Here is a 23705-nt window from a genome sequence, read left to right as displayed (position 1 = left end):
GGGCCCTGCCTGTGTGGAAGGTCCAGGCCACTGGTGACAGGATTAGTCATCCTCAGGCATGATTCAGAGCCCTACAGAGGGCAGGGCAGGGACAGGATGTGTGCTTTAGGGATGAAAACGAACCAGCAATGTGCTCAGTCCAGAGAACCTGTTCATTTTGAATCTCAATCCAAATAAATCAAATAATTGGAGGAAAAACAAAACAAAAAAACAAAACTGCAAAGTGAGACTCTGAGTCAGTCAATCAAGCAGACATCTCCTTTAACCTTTCCTTTTGTTTTGGGTCTGGTTTTCAACTCCAGAGGATTCTGAGCAAATAGCCAGAGAAAGACTTTTCCCCCCAGTTGCTTATAAACCAGCCCTAAGCCAACCATCCTGTGACCAGTAGCATGTGAAAAAGTTTCATGAGGTGACTCAGCCATCTCTGCAGAGTGAGGATGGAGAAGTGGGTCAAGGGTTACTTCCTGGGAAACAAACAGCCTAGAGAAAACCTACTTAGGGTTCGGAAGACTCCACGAGCTGGTCTTTGGAGCCTTTGTGACCAAGGCTAGGGTAGGTACAGAGTCACCCCACACCTTCTGCTCTTTCTTGATTCTTAAAGTATGTACAAATGTTTCAGTGTGTCCAGCATTTAGGGTGAGGACAAACAATCAACAACAGAGTGGCATCTCCACACTGGGTCCTCATCTCCTGGTAAATGACAGACTGAATCCAGGACCTTTCTCTTCTATAACTTCTGTTGTTTTTAAACTTACATTTTAGAGTTGCATGCTGTTTTTTTGCTTATTTATTATTTGGAGGGTGCACATGCATGTGAAGGTCTGAGGACAACTTTGTGGGATCAGTTCTTTCTATGTGTGTCCTGGAGATGGCATTACACGTGAGTCATGAGGCTTGGCCGCAGGACCTTCCTCCATAGCCATCTTTGCTCCCCTCAGCTCTTTTGCCAGCCTGACTTGCCAACACATAATGCTAACTGGGTCTTTCAATATGCTTTTTCTGACAATTCGAAGCCCACCTTCATCTGTGAAGATGAACATTCAACCCACATGCTCGTAGCATTTGGATGCAAGTTGATCAGATCCTTAAAACCACTGTGTACTGAGACACAACATTTTAAGTTGAGTGCATCAGTGTGGCGAGGAAAACAGAAACACACTGACTTAAAATGTAATTTTCAGGGACTTTTCCAAGTGCTGGTCATCGTCATCAACAGACCTTTCAAAATGATGAAGCCACTATTTCTGCTGGAGCCACTTTTGTTGTCTCTGCTAATTCAGCCAAGCTCTGTGTCAAAAGGTAGACCATTATTTTAATTCAGCCAAGCTCTGTGTCAAAAGGTAGACCATTATTTTTCAAACAGCAATTCAAGTGCTCAGCAAACACCCTGCCCATTCCATCGTATTCCCCCAGGTATTACAGAAAACTACAGTCACTATGGTCAGGATGTGGTTTATAATTTCATTTTACTAATAAGCATTGATTTTACACTTTAGTGAGAGTACAATGTGATATTTTTTATGTGCATATAATGTGCAGTGATCAAACCCAGTCCCCTCTTTCCACCCTGCTCCCTTCTCAATTTCTAGAAATCATTACTCTACTTTTCATGATAGTATATTCCATATAAGAGAGAGTGTGGCATCTGCCTTCCTATGTCTGGCTTATTCTACTTAACTATAATGTCTTTGAGTTTCTCTGCTGCATATGAAAGGATTTTATTATTCTTTATGGTTGAAAAATACCTACACTTTCCATGTGATGAGCAACTGGGAAGACCCCATATCTTAGATATTCAGAGCAGTTCTTCAGTAAACATTACCATGCAGGTATCTTTTTGATTTGCTAATTTCATTTCATTTAGATAGGTACCCAGAAGGGTGATAGTGACATGGACTGGATTATTTGGCAGGAATCTATCTGCCTGCCTATCTATCTATCTAATCATCTATCATACACACACACACACACACACAAAAAAAAAAAAAAAAAAAAAAAAAAAAAAAACCTTTGTAGTGCTAGGAATTGGGCTCAAGGCCTATACATTCTTCACAGTGGTTTACTATGGAGCTACAACCCCAGCTTGGGAGATCTAATTTTAGTTCTTTAAGGAACCTTCATACTGTTCATTGCAATGACTGTACCAATTTTCATGGCCGCCAACAGGATATGAAAGTTCACTTTTCTCCACATCTTTCCCAGAATTTTTAAAGAGCCAACCTACAAGGATGCTAGTTACTGTGCTTTAGCTTTGGTTTGCATTCCATCATGGCTAATGATATTGAATATGCTCCCAAGTTTTTTTTGGTCCCTTGAATTACTTCTTTTGGAGTATCTATTCAAAGGACTTCCCCTTCCAAATACCGGATTACTTGTTTGTTGTTAAAATGCTCCAGTTCCTTTTATGTTCTGGATGGTAACCCTCTGTGAGATGAACAGTTGGCAATTCCTTTCTCCTTTATGGAGGCCATCCCTTCCCTCTGAAGATCATTGTCTCTGTGCAAGTTCGCCTTCATGGATCCTGCCCCTTCACTCCATTGATTGTTTTATTTGTTGGAGAAGCTTACTACTTTGTCCCTTAAGAATATCTTAATTACTATATTTAATTATATATATAAATACAATATTTAATTACTATATCAAACTGCTACATTGATAAGGCCATTCCATGCATGCACATAATATAATTTGGGCATGTTGCCTTCACAATAATTTACCCTCTTTTTTACCAACCTCCTCCTATTAATTTCCTTTGTTCTTTTACACAGTTTGCTACTATTTTCATGACATATACATATACAATTTCATTTATCTACATAAAAGGATCCACAAACAGAGAAAGCATGTGGTAATGGGCTTTATGAAGTTGATTGAATTTGCTTAATATGATCAATGTTCAGTTGCATAAACTTTCTTGAAAATGACACAACTGTTCCATCTCCTTATCCATTTCTCCTACTGATGGGCAATCCAGCTATTATGAAAAGTATAGCTATCCACATGGCTGTGTATTTATCTCTGGCATGCTGACTCAGAATCTTTCAGATAAATATCCAGGAGTGATTGTAGCTGGATCCTATGGTAGATCAATTTTAACTTTTCCAGGGACCTCCATTACTGCTTTCCACAACGGTTGAGTTCCTTCACATTTCCATCAACAGTGTAATGTATAAGGATCCCCTTTTGTCTATGCCCTGGACAGCACTTGTTACTTGTTTTCTTAATGACTTCTATTCTGATGGGGCTGAGAGGAAATCTCACATCATTTCTCAGATGGCCAATGATACTTGACATTTTCATTTCACTGGCCATTTATACTACACACTTTGGGAAACAACTGCCAATCATTAGATTTTACTGATTGCATTTTGGTTCGTTATTCCATTTTTGGTTCTTTATATACTAATCTTCTGCCAGGTGCACGGTCAGCAAAGGTTTGTCTGTGACTGTAGGTGACTTCTTTACATGGTTTTCTGTGCTGCACAGAAGCTCTTTAACATCATGGAATCCCATTTGCCAATGGTTGGCATCATTTACGAAGTGATCACAGTCCCTTTCAGAAAGTTCTTGTCTACACTTATATTTTGTCTTTCCACTTTGTATTTCTAACCTGTTCATTTGATCCATTTGGAAATGATGGTTGACAGGGTGAGAGACTGGGATCTAGTTTCATTATTCTACATGTGAATATCCAATTTCCCCAACACAGTTTATTGAAGAGGCTGTCTTTTCTCCTATGTATATTTTTGGTGTCTTAGTCAAAACTCAGGTGACTGAGTGGGTTTACAACGGGGTCCTCTGCAGTATTCCATTGAGTCAGGTTTCATGATATTTTTGTGACATTAGCTCTGTAGGATAAATTGTAGGCACCGTAAGACCTCCATCATAGTTCTTTTTATCAGTACTGCTTTGGTTACCCTGGGGATTTTTATGCTTCTCCATGAATGTTGAGATGGTTGTGTGGTTTTTCTGTCTCTGTGAAGAATGGTACTGGGAATTTGAAGAGGGCTGAACTGAACCTGTAGGTTCCTTTTAGTGTATATTCATCTTCTCAATGTTAACTATTCCAATTCATGAGTAAATCCCAAAGTTGCTGTAGAATATTATTTTCAGATGTGTTGTATTTGTTTATACTGTGGAACATTTCTTTAATGATGAAAAGATGTGTTGCATTTGTTTAACTCTGTGAAGCTGTGGTACTTTGCCTGTCTAAAACACCTGGTGGTCTAATAAAGAGCTGAATGGCCAATAGTAAAGAAGGAGAAAAGATTGGCAGGGCTGGCAGGCAGAAAGCATAAATAGAAAGAGAAATCTGGGGGTGGGGAGGAAGAAAGACTGAGATAAGGAGAGGAAGACACAAGGGGCTAGCCACCCAGCCACCCAGCCACACAGCAAGCCACAGGGTAAGAGTGAAAGTAAGATTACAGAAACAGAGGAAGGAAAATGTCTGAGGCAAAAGTAGACGGGATGACTTAAAGTTAAGGAAAGCTGGCAAGAAACAAGCCAAGCTAAGGCTTGGAATTTATAATTAAGAATAAGTCTCCATCTGTGATTTATTTGGAGCTGGGTGGTGGGCCCCTTGAGGAGTCAAAAGAGCAAAGAGCAAAAACTGTGGAAGCCCACAGCAGTTTCCTAGTGAGATCTGAGCTTGCTTTACCAGCAGGACTGCATAAGAGGATGACTGGACCACCGGCCTGGGTACCAGGTGTTTGGAAGGATCTACACTTGGCTGTATCTAGCAAGGAGGAAGTCTTTTGCCCTTCCCCTTGGCATTGTTATAAAAAGTCCTTTTGAATAAAGTTCTGAGCTGGTGGATAAGGATCTAACCTCTCCAGAGGGTCTGTGTTTCTATCTGTTTTTCTCCCCTCTATATTTCTATCTATATCTCTTATTCTTCACTCTTCAAGAGTACCCTGGGGGGAAAAGGTGGGGGCTGGTCCCCTACAAAAAACAAATGAAAACACAATGTCTTTTTCAATTTCTTCATTCAGTGTTTCAAGGTTTTCATTGCAGAGGTCTTTCACTTCTTTGGTTAGGTTTATTGCAAGGCACCAACTATGAATAAAACTGTTTTCCTGGTTTCTTTCTTAGCATGTTCTGTATTGGTACATACAACCATTGATTTTTTCCATGTTCCTTTTGCACCCTGCTGCTCTCCTTAAGTGTTAATCAGTCCTAAGGGTGTTGTGAAGTCTCCAAGGTCTCATATTCTGCATCACACCAACTGCAAACAAGGAGACTTGGACTTCTTTCCCATTTGTACCCATTTTTTGCATTCTCTTATTGCTGTAGTTAAGATTTCAAGCATTATATTGAATAAGAGTGAAGAAAGTCAACACTCTTGTCTTGCTACATTTTAGCAGAAATGACTCAAGTTTTCCTCATAAGCACAAAGGTGGCTGTGGGTTCATCATTACCACATTGTGCTACATTTTCCTAGTTTCTTCAGAGCCTGTATCATGTAAACATGTTAAAGTCTGTTAAAAGCCTCTTCTGTACCTATTGAGATGACTGTGATCTCTGCCCTTGACTCTATTTATGAAACATAATTATTCACTTTGTATGTTGAACCATCCCTGCATCTCTGGAATGGTGCCAACTTGATCATGGTGAACAATGTTTTTGTTGTGTTCTTAAATTCATACTCCATACATTTCTCTTATAAGTTTTATGTCTATATTCACAAGTTAGACTGACATACAATTTTCTTATGTATGTGTATGTATGCATGTGTGTATGTGTGTGCACGTGTGTGTATGTGTGCATGTGTATATGTGGTGTGTGTGTGTGTGTGTGTGTGTGTGTGTGTGTGTGTGTCCTTGTTTGTTGGGACAGGGTAGTACTGGCTGCATCTAGAGTTGCTAGATTCTATCCCTTCCCACCTTCTGAGAGTTTGATAAGTCTTGCTGTTATCTCTTTGGGTCTTATAGGACTAAACAGTGAACCCATTTGTCCTGACACTTGGAGATTTTCTTATTTCAGTCTATTACGTGACTGTTGGTCTCATTGTTGCAGCCTGCCTCAGCTCTCTCACTCATGTCAGCTCATTTTGCCAAGTCCTATCAATCTAGAAATCCATGCATTTCTTTAGATGTTCTAATTTAGTGGAATATAATTTTTTAAAGTAAATCCTGATTTTTTTTTCTGAATTTCCTTGATATCCCTACCTTGGTTAGGGTTTCTATTGCTGTGATGAAACACCATGACCAAAAAGCAAGTTGGCGAGGAAAGGATTTATTTGGCTTATACTTCTACATTAGTCCATCACTGAAGGCAGTCAGCACTGGAACTCAAGCAGGCAGGATCCTGGAGGCAGGAGCTGATGCAGAGGCCATGGAGGGTGCTGCTTACTGCCTTGCTCCTCATGGCTTGCTCAGCCTGCTTTTTTTTTTTTTTTTTTTTAAATAGAATCCATGACCACCAGTCCAGGGATGGCACCACTCATCATGGGCTGGGTGCTTCCCCATCGATCACTAATTAAGAAAATGCTCTACAAACTTGCCTGCAGCCAGATCTTATGGAGGCATTTTCTTAATTGAGGTTCCTCCTCTCAGATGCCTTTTGCTTATGTCAAGTTGACATAAAACTGTCCAGTACAGTCTCATTAAAAACAAAACAAAACCCCCAAACTCTATTATAAAACCTTATTTTAAGCTTTATTATAAAAAAGTTACAAATAAAAAAATTAAATGCTGAAATTTACCAGATCCAAAGGCCCTCTGTACCATGACACAGTGCCTTCTACACTGTTGCAGCAGCCATTCAAAACAGAAGCTGTGCAGCTTCATACTGGACTTTATGCTTTCACTGATGATTGTACTTTTATGCCCTCAATGCTGAGCTGTCTCTACAGCAATGGTTCCTGTTTTTTTTTCAAACTAACTATATTGAAAACTTTTTAATTCTAAAAAAAGGCCATTGTTGGTTTTGTTCCATGAGGCATAAAATTATTAATTTTGTCAACTGCTTATAACAAATGGATTCATTTTTAAGTGTATGAATAAATTAAAACAAGTGGATAAAAATTAGAGTATTAGAAACTTTTCTGTAATTTGCTGATGTTCACAATGAGATGACTGTTACTGTTATGAATTTAAGGTGAAGCATGTCTATTACATTCTGATTGCTACCTCATAGTTCCTTTCTAAGAACTGGGTCCAACCCTTCCTGTCGTTGATAGCCACGCTTTCTTCTGAAGAGCCTGATATGAGGCCACAGTGGCTTGGGTAAGGAATAAGCAGGAGAGCCATGGTAGTCGGTTCTGTCCATCAGTGTGCCTGGAGACTCAGTCTCATGGAAGCTCTGTGCTGGACAATGATCCACCTTTGCTCTGAATCTTTTCTTGATGACTCTGAATACAAGATCTCAGGAGAGGGGCAGGGAGAGGGCATGGAATATGGAGGCACAGTAAAAATCACAAGCAGGAGGAATCAGGTAAGAGGAAAGAAACAAGGGGGTGGGGGAAGGGCGTGAAGTAAAAAGACAATCCAACAAAGCCAAAGCCTGCTGCATTTTTAACAGCATCCCTGTGCTTCACAGAAGGAGTGAAGTTCTTACAGGAGAAGTGCTTCATGTGAGAAAGTGGTCAAGATGTGGAGCCATGAGCAGCACAAAGGACCCCACCCGCTGTCCTAGCTGAGCAGGACACAGGCACAGTCCCGAAACAGCAGAGCATGTGTGCAAACTCAAGCGAGCCAGGGCTGGGAGACCCATGTCTGTGTCTGCTAAGCAGGGCTCGCTCTTAATATCAAGGGGAAGGTGTAGCATGAATCCTAAAGGGTCTTATTAATAAAAACAAACCCAGGGCCTGGTACTGGGGTATATGCTGAAAGATCAGAGAAGCAGAACAAGCCACAGCCACCTCACCTCGCCAATTCCTCAGCTGATCCTGTTTCCTCAGACTGGAAGCTTCTGTGTCCTCATCCAAATAGATCTCAGTTGAACTGCTGCTCTAAAGACTAAAAGCTTAACCAGCCCTAGTTCCTGGTCCTCACACCTTATATACCTTTCTGCTTCTTGCCATCACTTCCTGGGATTAAAGGCGTGAGTCACCAGGCCTGGCTGTTTCCAGTGTGGCCTTGAACTCACAGAGATCCAGATGGATTTCTGCCTTCAGAATGCTAGGATTAAAGGTGTGAGTGCCACCATTTTCTGGCCTCTATGTCTAGTGGTTGTTCCCAGATAATTTTATTGGGGTGTCCAGTAGATCAGCCGCAGGAAGGGACAGGTGTTTTAGAAGCGCTAAGGTCTTGGGTTGGGTTGTAAGAGCTGGAGGACTGTGAAGACTGACTGCCAATGAAAGGTCCAGGAAAAGGGTCAACCGAGCCTACCTGTATATCCAAGCAGGATCTCCCTGCCTACCTGTCTTCTGGTCTGGTCTGCTCACCAAGGCAAGAGAACAAATGTACAAATGTGTGCACTTCTGAGGCAGAATGAACATTCTCAATGTCAGATGTCACCACCCAGCAAAGAAGAATCCAACTTAACCAAAGATCTGAGAGAAATGGATGGAAATTAATGTATGTATTAGTTACAAATTATAATCGCAAAAGTGTGTGAAAGAAAAACAAGTATGAAAATTGAAAGGACAGAGGAACTCTTGTACGTTCTATGTGGGACCAATAATGACAACACACTACACCTTTTCCTTCACGAGTGTCTGAAGGGTAAAAACACCAACTGTTAATTCAACACACACACTGTTATGGCAGTTTACATGAAAGCCCCCAAACAGAAATAAGTGACATTTCCCTCTCAATTTTACTGTGTGGAAGCCGCGCTGAAATTGTTTCCATGGAGTGGAAAAGGAAAAGAAACCCAAGGAAGGGTATCTTTTCACAATACAGGGCAGACTGCTTTCTTAGGTTCTGTGGTGACTGGACAGCCCGCCTCTGGAGACACCTACAGGCGCCAACACATTTTTCTTGATGGGATTTCAGATATGTGGCTTCACTCTGACTGACATCCACCCTGCAGCTTCTCTCCCCACATCTACACTGCTTGAGCTTTGTGGCCAACTACACCAACTGGCTGTGGAAAGCTGCCGGCCGGCTGGCAGAGAGAACCATCTTTCCTCAGCTAAACCTCTCCTTTGCCCCTGCTCCTCCCTTCCTTCTGTGCAGCGGATTTCTGCAGGTCTCTCCTCCTCCCATCTTTGTTTCCCATCACCTTCCATTTTAGTGTTGGGGGTTCCCCAGCAGTGGGAGCATGGCTTAGTCACTCTCTCTCCTCCTTCCTGTTCAATGGGGACCTCCTTTGAGTGTCTAGTTCAATGTCATTAGTCTTAAGCATCCATTCTTGGCTCAAAATTGTGAACATCTTATTTTCTTTAAAACGTTAATATTACTAATAAACAGGGAAAAATGAATAATGATGTATCCATTACCCCATGTCACTGACATCTTTTCCTAGCGTCTTGACCCATGAAGCCCTCTGCACATATGTGAAGCTGTAATCACAGAATAAAAAAGGCCTAAACAATCTTGCCGAGTCTTAGTACTTTTTCTGTGTTAGTCATGTTTTCATAGAAAACATTTAATGGAGTTCTAAACATTCATAATTCTCTTGGGCAAATCATTGCAGCACAAGCCTGGTTTCAGGTGTTCCCGCAGCTCTGGCTCCACTCTCCTCAGGAAGGCACTGAGTGTCATTCTGTGTGCATTCCCAGCACTACGTCCGCTCTCTTTGCAGCCTGCTACCATCTCTATGCAAAGCAATCATGACACCTTCTGTGCCCTGTCTGTACCCCTTGTGTCCTTGTGTCCTCTCCCAAGAGAAAAAGGACTTGGACTCCATGTAGTTCCAATTCCTGCCAAGGAGCACTTTGCATGATGGAAGTAACACACATCAGAATAAGGAGCCAGCTTCAGAGGTACACTTTAGCCTACAAGATCTACTTTATTCCGATTCATTCGTTGAGTCTGTATTTTTAAATTTACAGAAAAATAGGATTTAATATTCTAGAATCTCCATTAAAGGAATATGAAACTTTCTTGTGCACTTTGTGGAGTATAAAAGAAATAAGGTGGGTGTGGCTGAGGAGAGTGGAGAAAATAATTAGGACCCTGGATTGCAGTTTTAAATTTTGTGCAGATAGGACCTTGGACTCCAGGTTCCATATCTATAAAATGGGTGGAAGAAAGCAGAAAGGCCTGCTTTATGGCCAGGGCACAGCTCAGCCAGGAACACTGGAGAGGATTTCTGGGTCTGAGGGCCATGTAGCTGCAGTTCTGTGCTCCATATATTTTAGAGGGGAAGACAAGTCCTGTATAGATCACTGGAGTGTGAGAGCAAAGGCATGAATTCCTTTGGGGCAGTCTCCAGAAAGCAGCAGGTCCCTTTGCATGTCACTTGAGGGCTTTAAGATGTAGGAACATGGGCAATGGGGAGAGTGGCAGGTCTGGGCTGGAGTTGGAAGAAGTGGTTTCCCTTCCTTTTTCTCTGTTGACACTCTCACATCCTCTGCTGAAGCTCTGCAGGACTTTAAAGAAGGAAATAGTACTCAGGCAGGAGGTAGCCAGAGGGTCTAAGAAAAGCATTTACAGCTTTAACATTAAGCAAGCCTGCCTGCTTTCTTTCCTGCCTGCCTGTCCACCCCTGCCCACTTTCCTTCTCCCTCTTCCTTCCCTCCCCCTCCCTTCCTTGCTCCTCTAAGCAGAGGTGACTTTAGGAGTATGGTCAGGAGTGCCTCTAAATCAACTGTCAGCATCAGGAAAAAAACAATTCCAAAGTAACTTGGATCTGTGAATATGTGTTGCTCTCATTGGTTGATAAATAAAGCTGTTTGGCCAATGATGAGGCAGAATAAGGTTAGGTGGTACAGTCAAACTGAAGATGGAGATGAAGAAGGGTGGAGTCAGAAAAGATGCCAGTCCAAGAAGCAACAAGATGTCAGCAGACTGGTAATGTCACAGCCACATGGCAACATATAGATTAATAGAAATGGGCTAATTTAAGATGAAATCGCTAGCTAGCAAGAAGCCTGAGCCATAAGCCATACAGTTTATAACTAATATAAGCCTCTGTGTGATTATTTTATAAGCAGCCACAAGAGCTTGGGTGGGAGAGATTTGTCTGGACCGTGGGGCTAGGTAGGACTGAGAAACTTCCCCTTGTGAAGCTGGCACGTATCTGAAAATGTTCTAACTTAATTCACATTTTTAATTACAACAATTGCTCCACATTAAAGGCGAAACACCCTGTTATCTTCTTGTAACATGATAAAATCATTTGTGTTTTCTGTTCCAAACTGAAACCAAATGAAAGGCTTGGTAAGAAATTATGAGGAAAGAATAAGAAGGAAGAAGAGGAACAGGAAGGAGGAGGAGGAAGAGGAGGAGGAGGAAGGTTATTCCACCTGAACAAACAAAGTTGAGTGTCAGTCCACAGAAGTCGTTGAACTCTCCATGAACTGAAGGACACAACCCTCCTAAATGTCAGTTTCCATGCTTTCCATCCCCTGCTCTCTACAGTCAGCGGCACCAGGAGTCAGAAACGTTCTTCCTATGTGCACCGAACCCAGCTAGTCACGAGTTCTGTGTCTGTCATGTCCTATGCCACACTTCGCTTACTGGTGATCAACCACAGGCACAGGGAAGACACCTGGGTGCCACAGTGCTATTCTTAGATAACCTGAGTCAGTCTGAACCACAGCACTCCACTCCATATGGCAGAGTAATGCTCCAGGAGCACAGATCTGAGTGGCCGCTGCCACTCCCCAGGGTGTGTGCCAGCTCTTCAGTTTCTCAATGCACCCGTCCCATTGTAAAATGGACACATTAATAGCAATGCCATGAGGTTTAGCCCAGAGGGCAGACAGAAGAGGGTTTGTACATTGCTGTTTCGACTCAGAAAGTGAAGCTCCAATGTTGTGGAATATTATTTTAACTATGTAAAGATGTGTTATATTTGTTTATGCTACAGAATATTTAACTGTGTAAAGGTATGTTACATTTGTTTAACAATATAAGGATGTGTTACATTTTTTTCACCTTGCCTGCCTAAGACACCTGATAGGTCTAATAAAAAGCTGAATTGCCAATAACTAGGAAGGAGAGGGATAGGCACGGTTGGCAGACAGAGAGATGAGTAGAAGAGAAGAGAACAAGAGGAGAGGAGATGAGAACAAGGGATAAAGAGGGGGTCACGCCCAGGGCTAAAAACCAGGCAGCTGCCACCCAGAAACTAGAGGAAGCAAGAAAGTAAGACATACATACATACATACATACATACATACATTCATACATACATATATAATTCATACATACATACATACATACATTCATACATACATTCATACACACATACATATATACATTCATACATACATACATACATACATACATACATACATACATACATACATACATAAGGAAAGAAAGAAAGAAAGAAGGAAAGAAAGGAAGGTAAAAAGCCCCGAGGCAAAACATAGATGGAGAGAAACAGGTTAAGCTAAAAGAGCTAGCAAGAAACGAGCCTAAGCTAAAGCCGAGCATTCATAACTAATAAGAAGTCTCTGTATCACAATTTGGGAGCTGGCTGGTAGACCAAAAGAAGAAGCCTGGTACACCATGAAGTGTGGCAGTTGGATATACTGAGGTCTTTGGACTGAGAACCAAGGTGTTTTGGACCTTCTCCCAATACTGTTTCTTGTCCCTTCTTACGGCACCAAATGCTGAGAGGGTTTTTTTCTGAAACTCTATCTACTTAGAGCATGGATCAATAAAAAAGAAACACAGTTGCCTTTTACTGTATCCCTGACAATTCATCCATGGATGAACAAGTTCACAACTCAGAAGAAATTGAAAGTCCAACATCATACCAGTATGTGGACAGCTGTCCCTGGCCCATTCATCCCCCCTATTTATTTACTCTCCCTATAAAGATACCCATATGACCCTCCCCATATGACTTAAATTGTTTAATATATGGGGTGTGGGAGAATTCTTTTCATCTTTACAACGCACAGAAGTCATTGGGAATGGAAGTCAGTCATTCATATTCAGCATGGGCCTACTGGATACTAGTATGTCACTGTGGACAAAGGAATTAAAAGTATACAGAAATGAAATCATCCTTTGGTGGAATTTAAAAATAATACTAAACATTTAAATTGTCTTTGCCAGGAGTTGTTGTTACTGCTGCTAAGCCATTGGGTCTCCTAAAAAGCAGCTCTGAATTGGAGTCTCTATGTCATTCATTATTTGGGGGTTGATGGTTCAGGGAAGTCTGAGGAGAAAGACTTGTCCCACTGTTCAACACAGGTAGATGATAAGGACAGTAGGCATAGGCTAGGGGTAACATGCCTGAAGCTACAAGACCAGGAGGGACAGGACAGAGGGTTCTGTCCATCTCTCTCACCATAGGAGCCATCTCTGAGCTCTTGGTAAGACCCTCTGACATGCTCTCATCACCATCTTCACTAACCAACTTTACCCTCCTCTTGATACCTAAGAGTTTCTCTGTCACATAGGCAGCCATGTCATACTATCCAAGAGCAAATTCATTCACCAAGACAAAAGGAGAATGAAGTTGTTCTTTATTAAAATTTCTAATATTTTATTTCTTTTAGGTATGTAATGTGCACATCATACAGGGTTCTGATGTAACAAAATTCTAAGGTGCACAGGAATATATGGTAGCAATCAGTTCTTCTTTCTGTACAGTCTACTGTTTTTCTAAAATAGATTTACAATCCATAGTAAAGAAATACCCTATTTTGCAACCTTAATTTGTTTTTGCTGAGCAACATCATGAAGATAAGTCTGTATTAACCTCACTTGGCTTTCTTAATGGTGGGAAAGTGTTGGTTCTAAGTCCTTTATTCTTTCCACTTCTTTTGGTGAATCATTCTGCAGTATTTTCTCTTACATATTTACTCTTGGCATTAAGAATAATTGCTATATGTCACATGCTATCATCTAAAGAGACAGAGATGATAATCATCATCTATAATTTTATGCAAAACAGTAATCTTTTTTGTTTGGGTTTTGGCTAAAGACCTAATTCTTGAAACTTAGCAAACTATAGCTGTCTTCTTTTAGTTCCCTGTGAAAACACATCACCATGATAACAGAACTTTGTTTTATGGATCTTTAGAAATTTTGTTTCACATTAGTCCCACCCTTGCTTTTGGTAGTACACAGACTCTACTGATGTTACAGTGCGTATCAAGCTAAGCTCACAACACTTACCTCCTAAGTTCATACCAGCTTGAAGACATTTCTGGAGTCTGCAGGCAGGACAGTTCTTCCTCCGAATCTTATCAATTATGCAATCGTTCCTTCCAGCACATAAATAGTTGTGTTGCCCTGATTTAATAATAAAAAAAAATGTTAAAATAGCAACTACCAGACTAGAATAAAATACCAACAAGTATAATCAGAATTGGGTTTTTGCTCCTTTCCTATGTGGACATTTCTTCTTCAACATAGTAGAGGCAAGCAGGGTTTATGGGTAATGGAGGCAAGAGGCTGGCAACTTAACACTACTAAGACTTGACTTCCCTGTGGTGCCATCCCTGGGCTGGTGGTCCTGGGTTCCATAAGAAAGGGGCCTGAGCAACCCTAACTAAGACACCTAGTTACCACTTACACACACGATTTCACTACAAAGACTTTCAAATTCACATTAGGTCTTGGGCATGATAAGTCACATGCCTCCAAGTAAAGGTGTTGGCAGTTGGACATCCAGGTATGGAGTGAGGAAGAGGTCTGGGCTTGCCATGCTGTCAGCTTGGGATGTTATGTAAGCCATGAAATGGTGAGAGCATATGGTGGGTGAGCACAGACTACAGAGAGCCCTGAGGGTGACTCACGAACATAAGCGAATACAAGATGGTTTCACTAATACAATAACCCAGTGAACAGGTTAGGTTAAACTCCTTTCTTCAGCCCTTTACTATTATGTCCCCTTCATTGATAACCTCTTATTATAATAAGTATCCAACAAAACAACATGCATCACTTAATACAATAAATCACCTAAAATAATACTGGAGCCTTAGGACATGCCTACTGCAAATGCCAGGCAATTGTCCCTATGGCTGTTCTCCAGAAGGAGGAACTCCAGCTTGAATTGGTAAAGTGACGAAATGCAGCATCAGAAGCACAATTCAAAAGGCCTGGTGGCACTGGTCTTCCCGAGGCCAGGCAGCTTTCTAAAGAGCTGTTGGCAATGTAATTTGCTTGTGGTCTAACAGCATGTGCAAAGCGCTCTTTGGAAATGACAAACAATGGAATGTTCTTTAAGGAAAGCACACTTACTTTACTCGGCAGAATTTCTACTGGCAATTGGCATTATGTGCCTGTTACATCACATGAGAGTGAATGCCCAACCACAGGTTTCATCTGTCACTCACAATGAATTGAGTCAACTTTAAAGTCTAAAAGAAATAATGAACTGTAATTTTAATTTATTTCAATTCACCAAGGATTTATGGCCACAAGACATTTGCATAAGGCATTGGTCTCATGGGGTGTAAATTTCTTTACATTTCTATAGATTAGTGATAAATGTAAACAAGTCTCATTGGTATATAAGAATGAGCTAGAAATGGTCTCCATCTTCCATGCACATAGAAGATTTTCTCTGGTTGTTCTCTGGTTGTTTTAGAATGAGTGGCTTTCAAAGGCCAGGATGATGTATGATCAGCATCCTTTAAAGATACATGGTCCTATAACAAGTGCAGAATGGTTTCCTTCCTGGGCTGTGTTCCATCTGTCACATAGGACAAGAGAATTACAGGAGACTACTGCAGACATCTTATAATAGATGCCAGACAATTCTATTACATACTTTTCAGTTGTGCAAACATTAAAGATCTGAAAAATTCAATTACAATTTTTAAAAATGTCTATGAGTTTTGCCTGACTATCTATTGGTGCTCCTCTGTCTGGGCTCCATTTGTATCCATGGTACCTGGAGAGCCAGAAGAAGGTGCTGGATCTTTTGTAACTGGAATTACAGTTGTTTGTAGACCATCATGTGGGTATAAGGAATCAAACCTGGGTCCTCTGGAGAATCAGCCAGTCCTCTTTAGCCACAGCATTAAAAATCTGATTGCACTTATATAAATGTGTGAATTGTGTCTAATCTCTTAGTCCCTATTACATCAACAAAAACAAACTGAATACAAAATGAGAATGGAGCTGGGTGCCTTCAATCCTATTCATTTCCCTTTTAATGCCTGTGCACTTAGTGCTAAGGTAGTTAATCCAGAAGAAGTCACATTGTAGGCTATGTGGGATAATTTTGACAGAAATACTAACACCACAGACCATCAGAATCCTGACTAGACAGTGGTGGCCAGGAATGACAGCCAAGGGACTCAGCAGCCACTAAGCAGGTCCTGTGATGCTACTGCCGATTCCTGCTTACAGACTGTCAGGTCCAGATCCATGCTTCAGAAAGATAAATCTGAAGGTTATGTGACAGATTAGTAGAGAGGAAGTAGGGGCCACTCTTATAGGTCTCCATGGAAGTTCAGAGATGCCTATATGAAAATAAGTAGCTGTATACTAGTCAGCATATAGAGAACCAGAGGAGTAATTTTGGGTTAAAAAGAAAGCTAAGTGGCTAAGGAAAATAAACTTGATTTTGTATTGACTTACTTATCAATTGTGAAGCAATTCTTTATCTGAGCAATGACATAACAGTCTACAGGAGGTAAGTCTCCGGCACATACTTATAAACTCTTCAGCAAAGGGTTGGGGTAAAAAATGTAAAGTTTCTTAGGAGTGAGCAAATGCAGGGAGACACTGGAGGCAAATTGACCACTGAAAAGAGAGTCCCTCTCGGAAAGGTCTTGTGGTTGACTAGCCCCCCACCTCACCTCCACCCAGCCTTGTGATCCATGTTGAACAAGATGGCTAAAAACAAACCAACCATCCCCCCCCCCCTTAATCTTACAAGACCAAAAAGACAGGTTTTGGGACTGCAGGAGAAAGTACTAGGAAGTAGGGTATGTGAGGGCTGTGTAAGAAATTCCAGAAATGATCATGAGATATCAAAGCATTCAGGATAAAGTACAATTTAAGGCTGAAATAGGTGAGCAGGAATCTCAGGAGCTGCCTGCCAGAGGAGAACAGAGCTTGAATTCCACAAAACTAAGGAGACAAAAAGACTTCTGACATTCCTTTGAAATCCTAAAAGGTTCACGCCCTACAAAGAGATACTGTGCCTCACAATTAGGGCAAAATACATTCCCCCAAAGTGAAAAGTGAATAAAACAAAGGCTCTACAAGTTCAAGGTGGCTGCCAGTGATTTATCTGACCTCTAGATTAAAATTTATCATCTTTCAGGGAACTGTAATAAAACGCAGAATCTTCAGAATAAGTAGACTACAATAACAATAGGAACATACAAACTGAAAATATGAGCCAGAGTCAATAGAAGAAAGTCAGTCAGTGAAAGAGCTTCACAGATAACCTAAAGGCTGGAATTAGAAGCACCTGTGAGTTAGAGTATGTAAAAAGATGACCACAAGGAGTCAAGAATGAGGGCCAGGATAGAGACTGTAAATGGTACAGACATACAGACAAGCAAAAATAGAAGGAAAATTAAGAAGTGAAATGTGTATCATGTAAGAGCTACTGCTTAGAATGATCAAGATACTAGGTGTTCAACAAGAATTCATCAGTGAAATTAAATAGTTCAAACTAAAACACAAGGAAAAGATAGTTTAAAAATAAGTAAATAAAACATCAGTAGTATGTGGGACAGAACAAATTATTTAATACATGTGTAATTAGAGTCCTAGAAGAAAAGAAAGATCAGAAAATATATGTGAAGACATTCTAATTTAATTTTTTAATGCCAAAAGATAAATAGAAACAAAATAACTGAAGCATGACACAGTCAAATGTCTGAAATACAAAGACAAAATTCATAAAACCAGCTTTATATGGTGGGGAAAGCTACATTACACAAGAGGAACAAGGCTGAGTAGTAATTTTTGATGAAAATAACTAAGGCCAGAGCTACTGACAATTGATAGCTGGTGGGAGAGGGAGGCTTAGTTTTCTTAAGGTGTGGCCCTGGGAAGTTGAACACTCTGCAGTGGACGGCCCCATACCCAAGGGTATACAGCCAGCATGAAATGGCTTTGTTTTTTTAAATGAGGACACAAAGTTGAGTTGTATGATGTGGGTGGAGGGCAGATCTGAGAGGAGGTGAAGCTGGGGTTAATAATCAAACTACAATGTATGGAATTCTCAATGAACTAATTCAAATACATTTTAAAAACTTCTGAGGTCTAAAAGAGGACATGTTATAAATTTAGAGACTGTTAATCTTGAATTTTAAAAGCAGTTCTCCAAATCAAGGAGAAATGAAGATTTCCCCCATTTTGGATAAAGAAGAGCTAAGAAAATTTGTCACTGGCAGAGCTACATTGTAAGGAATAAAACACAAAGTTCTTCATGCTTAAGAAAACCAATGCAAATGGAGATTGGGCATACAGAAAAAGTGAGAGTCACAGACAGTAAATACATGGGAGGATTTTTAGGAAGATAATAAAAACACATTAGGAGTCTTTCAAAATATACATATATAGAATACCTGTCAACACAATACTAAGAATAGGATATAAAACGGGATATGAAGGAAATTTCCACTACTGCAAGTTTTGCGTGTTATATTTGAGATGGTATAGATGAATTCTAGGTAGTCTATGGCCATAAGAATACACACACATATATTGTTATCTTTAGCAAATGGTTCTCAAGCTGTGGTGTCTGTTATATAAGCATCACCTAAGAACTTATCAGGAATTTATATCCAATGTCCTTTTTTTCAGAACTCTAAGATGGGGTATTGAAGTTTGTGTTTCATGTAACCAAAAATCTGATGTACACTGAGCAACAATAGTATACAACACATCACACCACACTATAACAAAACAAGGAATATGGTTTAGGAGACAGTAGAGGTGTAAGAGAATACTGAAAAAATCAAACCAAAGAAAGACACAAAAGAAAAATTTGGTGAACAATTAACATAGGAAGCAAAAAAAAAAAAAAAATCAAAGATAAAACCCAGGCATAAGTTCCATTAAATGTAAATGGTCTAAATATTTGAAAGTCAAAAAAGATGGCAGACTAGTTTAAAAAGCAAGATGCAGCATGTACTAAGGTGTGTTCTAAACATAAACACAGAGATCACAGATTAGGGTGGAAAGATTGACACCTGATGCAAACAGTAAGCATAAGAACGCTGATGTGATTCCCTTAAAACCAGACAAGACATTCAAAAAGACAGCACTGCTGGAGATATGGAATATAGTTTTACATTGATCAAACTGGAATTATAACAACCCCAAATATTTAGACACATAATAGCATATATGTGTCAAATAAAAACTGAAAGCAAAAGATCTATTCATAACTAGAAATATAAAAAACTATCAGCACCCAGGAGAGCAGCTACTATCTAGATAGTCAGGGAGGGTCCATTGGATTTGAACACTATTATTTACATACTTTCACCTATTCCCATTTGGGTGACCCAACCACACAACATACATATTTTGTTTCAAGCACATGTGGGAAATTCTGAGATAGAACTGTGACGTTATCTAGGTAAGATAAAGGCATTTCTCAAAACAGAAGAGGCCCATGTCACTGAAAGTAAGGGAATATAATTATAACTATGTGTCACGGAAGAAATCCCATGGTAAACAATTGATATTTTAAATTCAGTAACAATGAACACTGAACAAGAACTCGTGGGATCCAACTAAAGCTGTACTTAGGGAGAATATTTTTAGCTTTAAATGCTTATATTAGAAAAGTACAAAAAGTAAAGATCTAAGAGTCTACCTGTAGAAACTAGAAGAAAGGAGAAACTGAACCCCAAATAAAGAATTCATTAGATAATAAAAGACATGTAAGAGACAAACAACCTAGAAAAATCCAAACCAGTTGTTTCTCTGTTGATTCATATCAGGAGCTAGAAATGGGCTATTTCTTCCCCTGATACCACAGAGCACCTTGTGAGTCTCAAGGTGAGTATAGATTCTGATTCAGGAAGTCTAGCTCAGCCATTGCTCAGTGCAGTGATCCCATCCCATCTCAAGCAGGACGGAAACTGGAAGTAAAGACTGGGAAACACATACAGGGTGGGGTGGGGATGTGGGGATGTGTGGTAGTGGTCTTCAGTGACCAGGAAACACACACAAGGTGGGTGGAGTATATGGGGATGGATGGGATGGGTGCTCAGTGACCAGGAAACACACACAGGGTAGGCAAGGGATGGGGGTAGGTGAGTGATGTGAGGTTGGGGTTCCTCAGTGACTGGGAAACCACACAGGGTGGGCGGTGGGGGGCCAGTCCTCAGTGATGTGGTAGGAAAGAGAAGGCATGAGATCCAGTCTCTGGAACAGAAGCAGTGAACATTCCAGTTTACTGATTTTATTCTTGCCAAGTTAATTTTATAAAATTGAGGGCTATTTATACAGTGAGTTTTTTTTTAATTAAAAAAAATTATTTTAACTATTACTAAAAGTAACCAGTGTATAAAATTCACTTCTTCGTTGAGGGAGACCTAAAGATCAGTGGGTTATTTCAATAAATAATGTAACCCATGATTTCCAACTAAGTTTGAAATCTTACCAAACCTGTTCCATAAGTATCAATACCTGAATACTCAAGAATATCCACAATTATAAGACAAATAATTAAAAAAATATATAGGGGAATGCAGCCGGGTGGTGGTGGTGGCGCACGCCTGTAATCCCAGCACTCGGGAGGCAGAGGCAGGCAGATCTCTGTGAGTTCGAGGCCAGCCTGGTCTACAGGACAGTCTCCAAAGCTACAGAGAAACCCTGTCTCGAAAAACCAATATATATATATATGCAAATCCTGTAGTTTTCTAATAGATTCCATTTAGCTGTCATAAAAATGAGGAAATTCTGTTTAGCTAGTTCATAATAGATAGTGTAAAAGACATTTCAAAAAAGTACATGTTTCTATTCATGGAGGAAAAAAAGTTGTTTCATATATGAAACATGTAAACATACATACATATATACACACATACATATATATGATTTGACTACTTCAGAGTGTTCCCTTATAGACTTCTGTACAAAATCTATAGTATGGTACTCTGCTAAACACTATAGAAAATGGTCCCTATGCTAATGAAGAAAGTAGAGATGCACAGATAGCCTGGGGTACTGATGCTGCATAGACTCTGGAAGAACTAATCAATGTACAAATACTGCATTATTAGGCCAATATGTGCACACAGCACAAGGAACTTGCAAGTTAATGCAGTGTGCTGTGTAGACACAGAGCCATAGTAAAGAATGCTCACCCAAAACTAAGTAACTGGCTTACACATGACCCACAGATACAAACATGTTTTGTTCCCTTTGCAACGGTCTACCCCTGAGCTCCTCTTCACACTGTGCCCAATAATAAAACGACCTCTAAGGAAGTATGGAAGCTCATGTTAGTGTTTAGGAGGTAGAGACAGAGGGATCAGAAACCCAAGGACAGTCTCCTCTTTATGGCAAGTCTGAGGTCAGCCTAGGCAATAGGAAACTGTCTAAAATTCTTTCTTTGTTTAAAGGAAGGAGGGAGGGAGGAGGGAGGAAGGTAGGAGGGAGGGAGGAAGGGGAGAAAGGGAAGAGGAAGGGGGAAGGGAGGAGGAGGGAGGAGAGAAGGAGAGAGGGAGGAAGAAAGGAAACAGGTTCTGAGGTTTTTCAATGAAGTCAGCTAAGGAGACTGCTGATCTCCCAGGAGACGCTGCTCAGTCTGTGCTGCCTAAGGCTGTGGTAGAGTTTGGGAGGAAAGGCAGTCTGTTCCAGAGGCTTCAAAGGTGAGGGGCAATCTGGATGGAACTCCAAGGTGCTGACACCAGGAAGCATGGACAACACAAATTCCAAGGCTAACTGGAAACCTAGCATTCATGAGTGCTCAAAAAAGAAACCAAAGCAAATCACAAAGCTGAGTTCAAAAACAACAAAACACATGCTTTTGTTATTTCTGTACTGTTTCAAACTATAAAATTGCTTTTAACTGTAGGATAATTTGGGAAATGTTTAAAAAGTAAACATTGTTTCAAAGTTTCCCAAAAGCACCAAAAGTTATCTTTGGCGTTTTTTTTTTTTTTTTTTTTTTTTTTTTTAAATACAAAATCAAGAACCAACTTTGTGCTATTCTTGACCTGGTGCCAAATGAAGCAGGCAGGTTGAGGAACGCAAGAGTCCCAGACTAGCTAGCACAAGAACAGGGAAGGCTGAAGATGGGAGGAAATAGCGGAGAGCAGAAAGGGTTGGCCAAAGCCTGTGGGCTCAGGGCTGATGCTTTACGTTTCGGAGTTGTGATCCCCTAACTACAAAATGGAGAGACCAGTGCCAACTGGTGAATGCCCAATGGGGCCAAACAGAATGCAGCAATAAGAAGTACCAAACCTGGCCTGCAGTAAAGACTCAAAAGTTAAAAGTTAAATTAATTTAAATAATGGCAGTGGTGTTGCCATTCATCACTGCTTTGCTTCATTCACTTCTTTTATTTTCTTTTAGTAAAGTGAGAAAATGCAAACAGCCAGCTCTTAAATTTCAGTGAGTAGAACATGTACTGATGCTGGCCTTAAGGTGAAAACGTCCCACTTGACACCAACACTACTAATTTCTGATCCCATCTTCAAGTTTTCCCTTATTCCAAAAGACAACAAGGAAGTGAGGATGTTAAACTATATCCTAAAAGTAAACAAGACAAACATCAAACTCGCCCATCTGTCCGAAGCTCGGCTAAGAATGAGATTGGGCCCGGGACCTGGAGGATCTAGAAAGCACTAACTTCCTCATCCTTCTCCTCTTGATATCAGCTGTCTGTTTTCTAGTATTACTCAATGCTTTTCAAAGTAAGAGAGTGTGTACAGTCAGATCCTGAGTCCTTGAGACCCAACAACTGAGTGGAGCAAAGCAGATGTTCACAAGGGCTCCAGGAACACAGTCCTCACAAAGAGTAGGTTCTGGGATTCATACCACATCTCCAGCCATGATTTAACATCAGTCAGCAAACTGTGTGTATGTGTGTGTGTGTGTGTGTGTGTGTGTGTGTGTGTGTGTGTGTGCTCGTACATGTGCACACGCACATGCCCACAGATATGTATACGTGTGCATGTACATAACTAGGGATCCAACCCAGGGGTCTCATGCCATCTAGTCAAGCACTCTACCAGTGAGCCATATCCCTAGCCCCCAAATTTTCAAAGCGGGGTTGAAGGGGTTAAAATGCTGCCCATCCATCACCTCTAAGACTTTACTTTACATTCTAGAGGGTCAGGAATTTGGAGAAGTTAAAAGGAATCAATCATATGGTATTGATATGATGTGAATTTATAGAGATGGTTATATGAGGGTGGAGAGGGAAGCCATTTATGAAGAGGGGACCAGTCAGGAAGTGGGTAGGGTACAAGTGTACAATGGATGGTATATTTGAAAATGTCACAGTGGAATCTATTATGTGTATGCTAATTTAAAAAGGAAGGAAGGCAAACACCTGAGTCAAGCCCCAGAGAGTATTAGAACTGGAAACAGAGAACAGGTACACAGCAACTCAAACGATGAGTGTGTTCAGAGAGGCCGGGACAAGTTCAGTGTGTGGATGCAACTGCTCAGGCAGGCTACTGGGCACTGAGCAGCGACGTGCACGCTGAGGTCATGGGAGGACTGGGGCCTGACAGGAAGCTCTTT

General features: G+C 40.7%; 1 protein-coding gene across 2 annotated transcripts in view; it reads right to left on the bottom strand.

Annotated features, from left to right (window-relative positions):
* The window catches only part of Nr3c2 (nuclear receptor subfamily 3 group C member 2), a 341763-nt gene that overhangs the window by 82461 nt on the left and 235597 nt on the right, over positions 1–23705 (bottom strand). For both annotated transcript variants that reach the window (XM_036187396.1, XM_036187397.1), the window contains one exon: positions 14193–14309. In XM_036187396.1, the coding sequence (XP_036043289.1) occupies positions 14193–14309 (117 nt within the window). The remainder of the gene's footprint in view (positions 1–14192; positions 14310–23705) is intronic.

The sequence above is a fragment of the Onychomys torridus genome, chromosome 5 (assembly GCF_903995425.1).
Source record: "Onychomys torridus chromosome 5, mOncTor1.1, whole genome shotgun sequence".
NCBI lineage: Eukaryota > Metazoa > Chordata > Mammalia > Rodentia > Cricetidae > Onychomys > Onychomys torridus.
The sequence above is the reverse complement of the archived record's forward strand: the minus strand, read 5'-3'. Positions and strand labels throughout refer to the sequence as shown.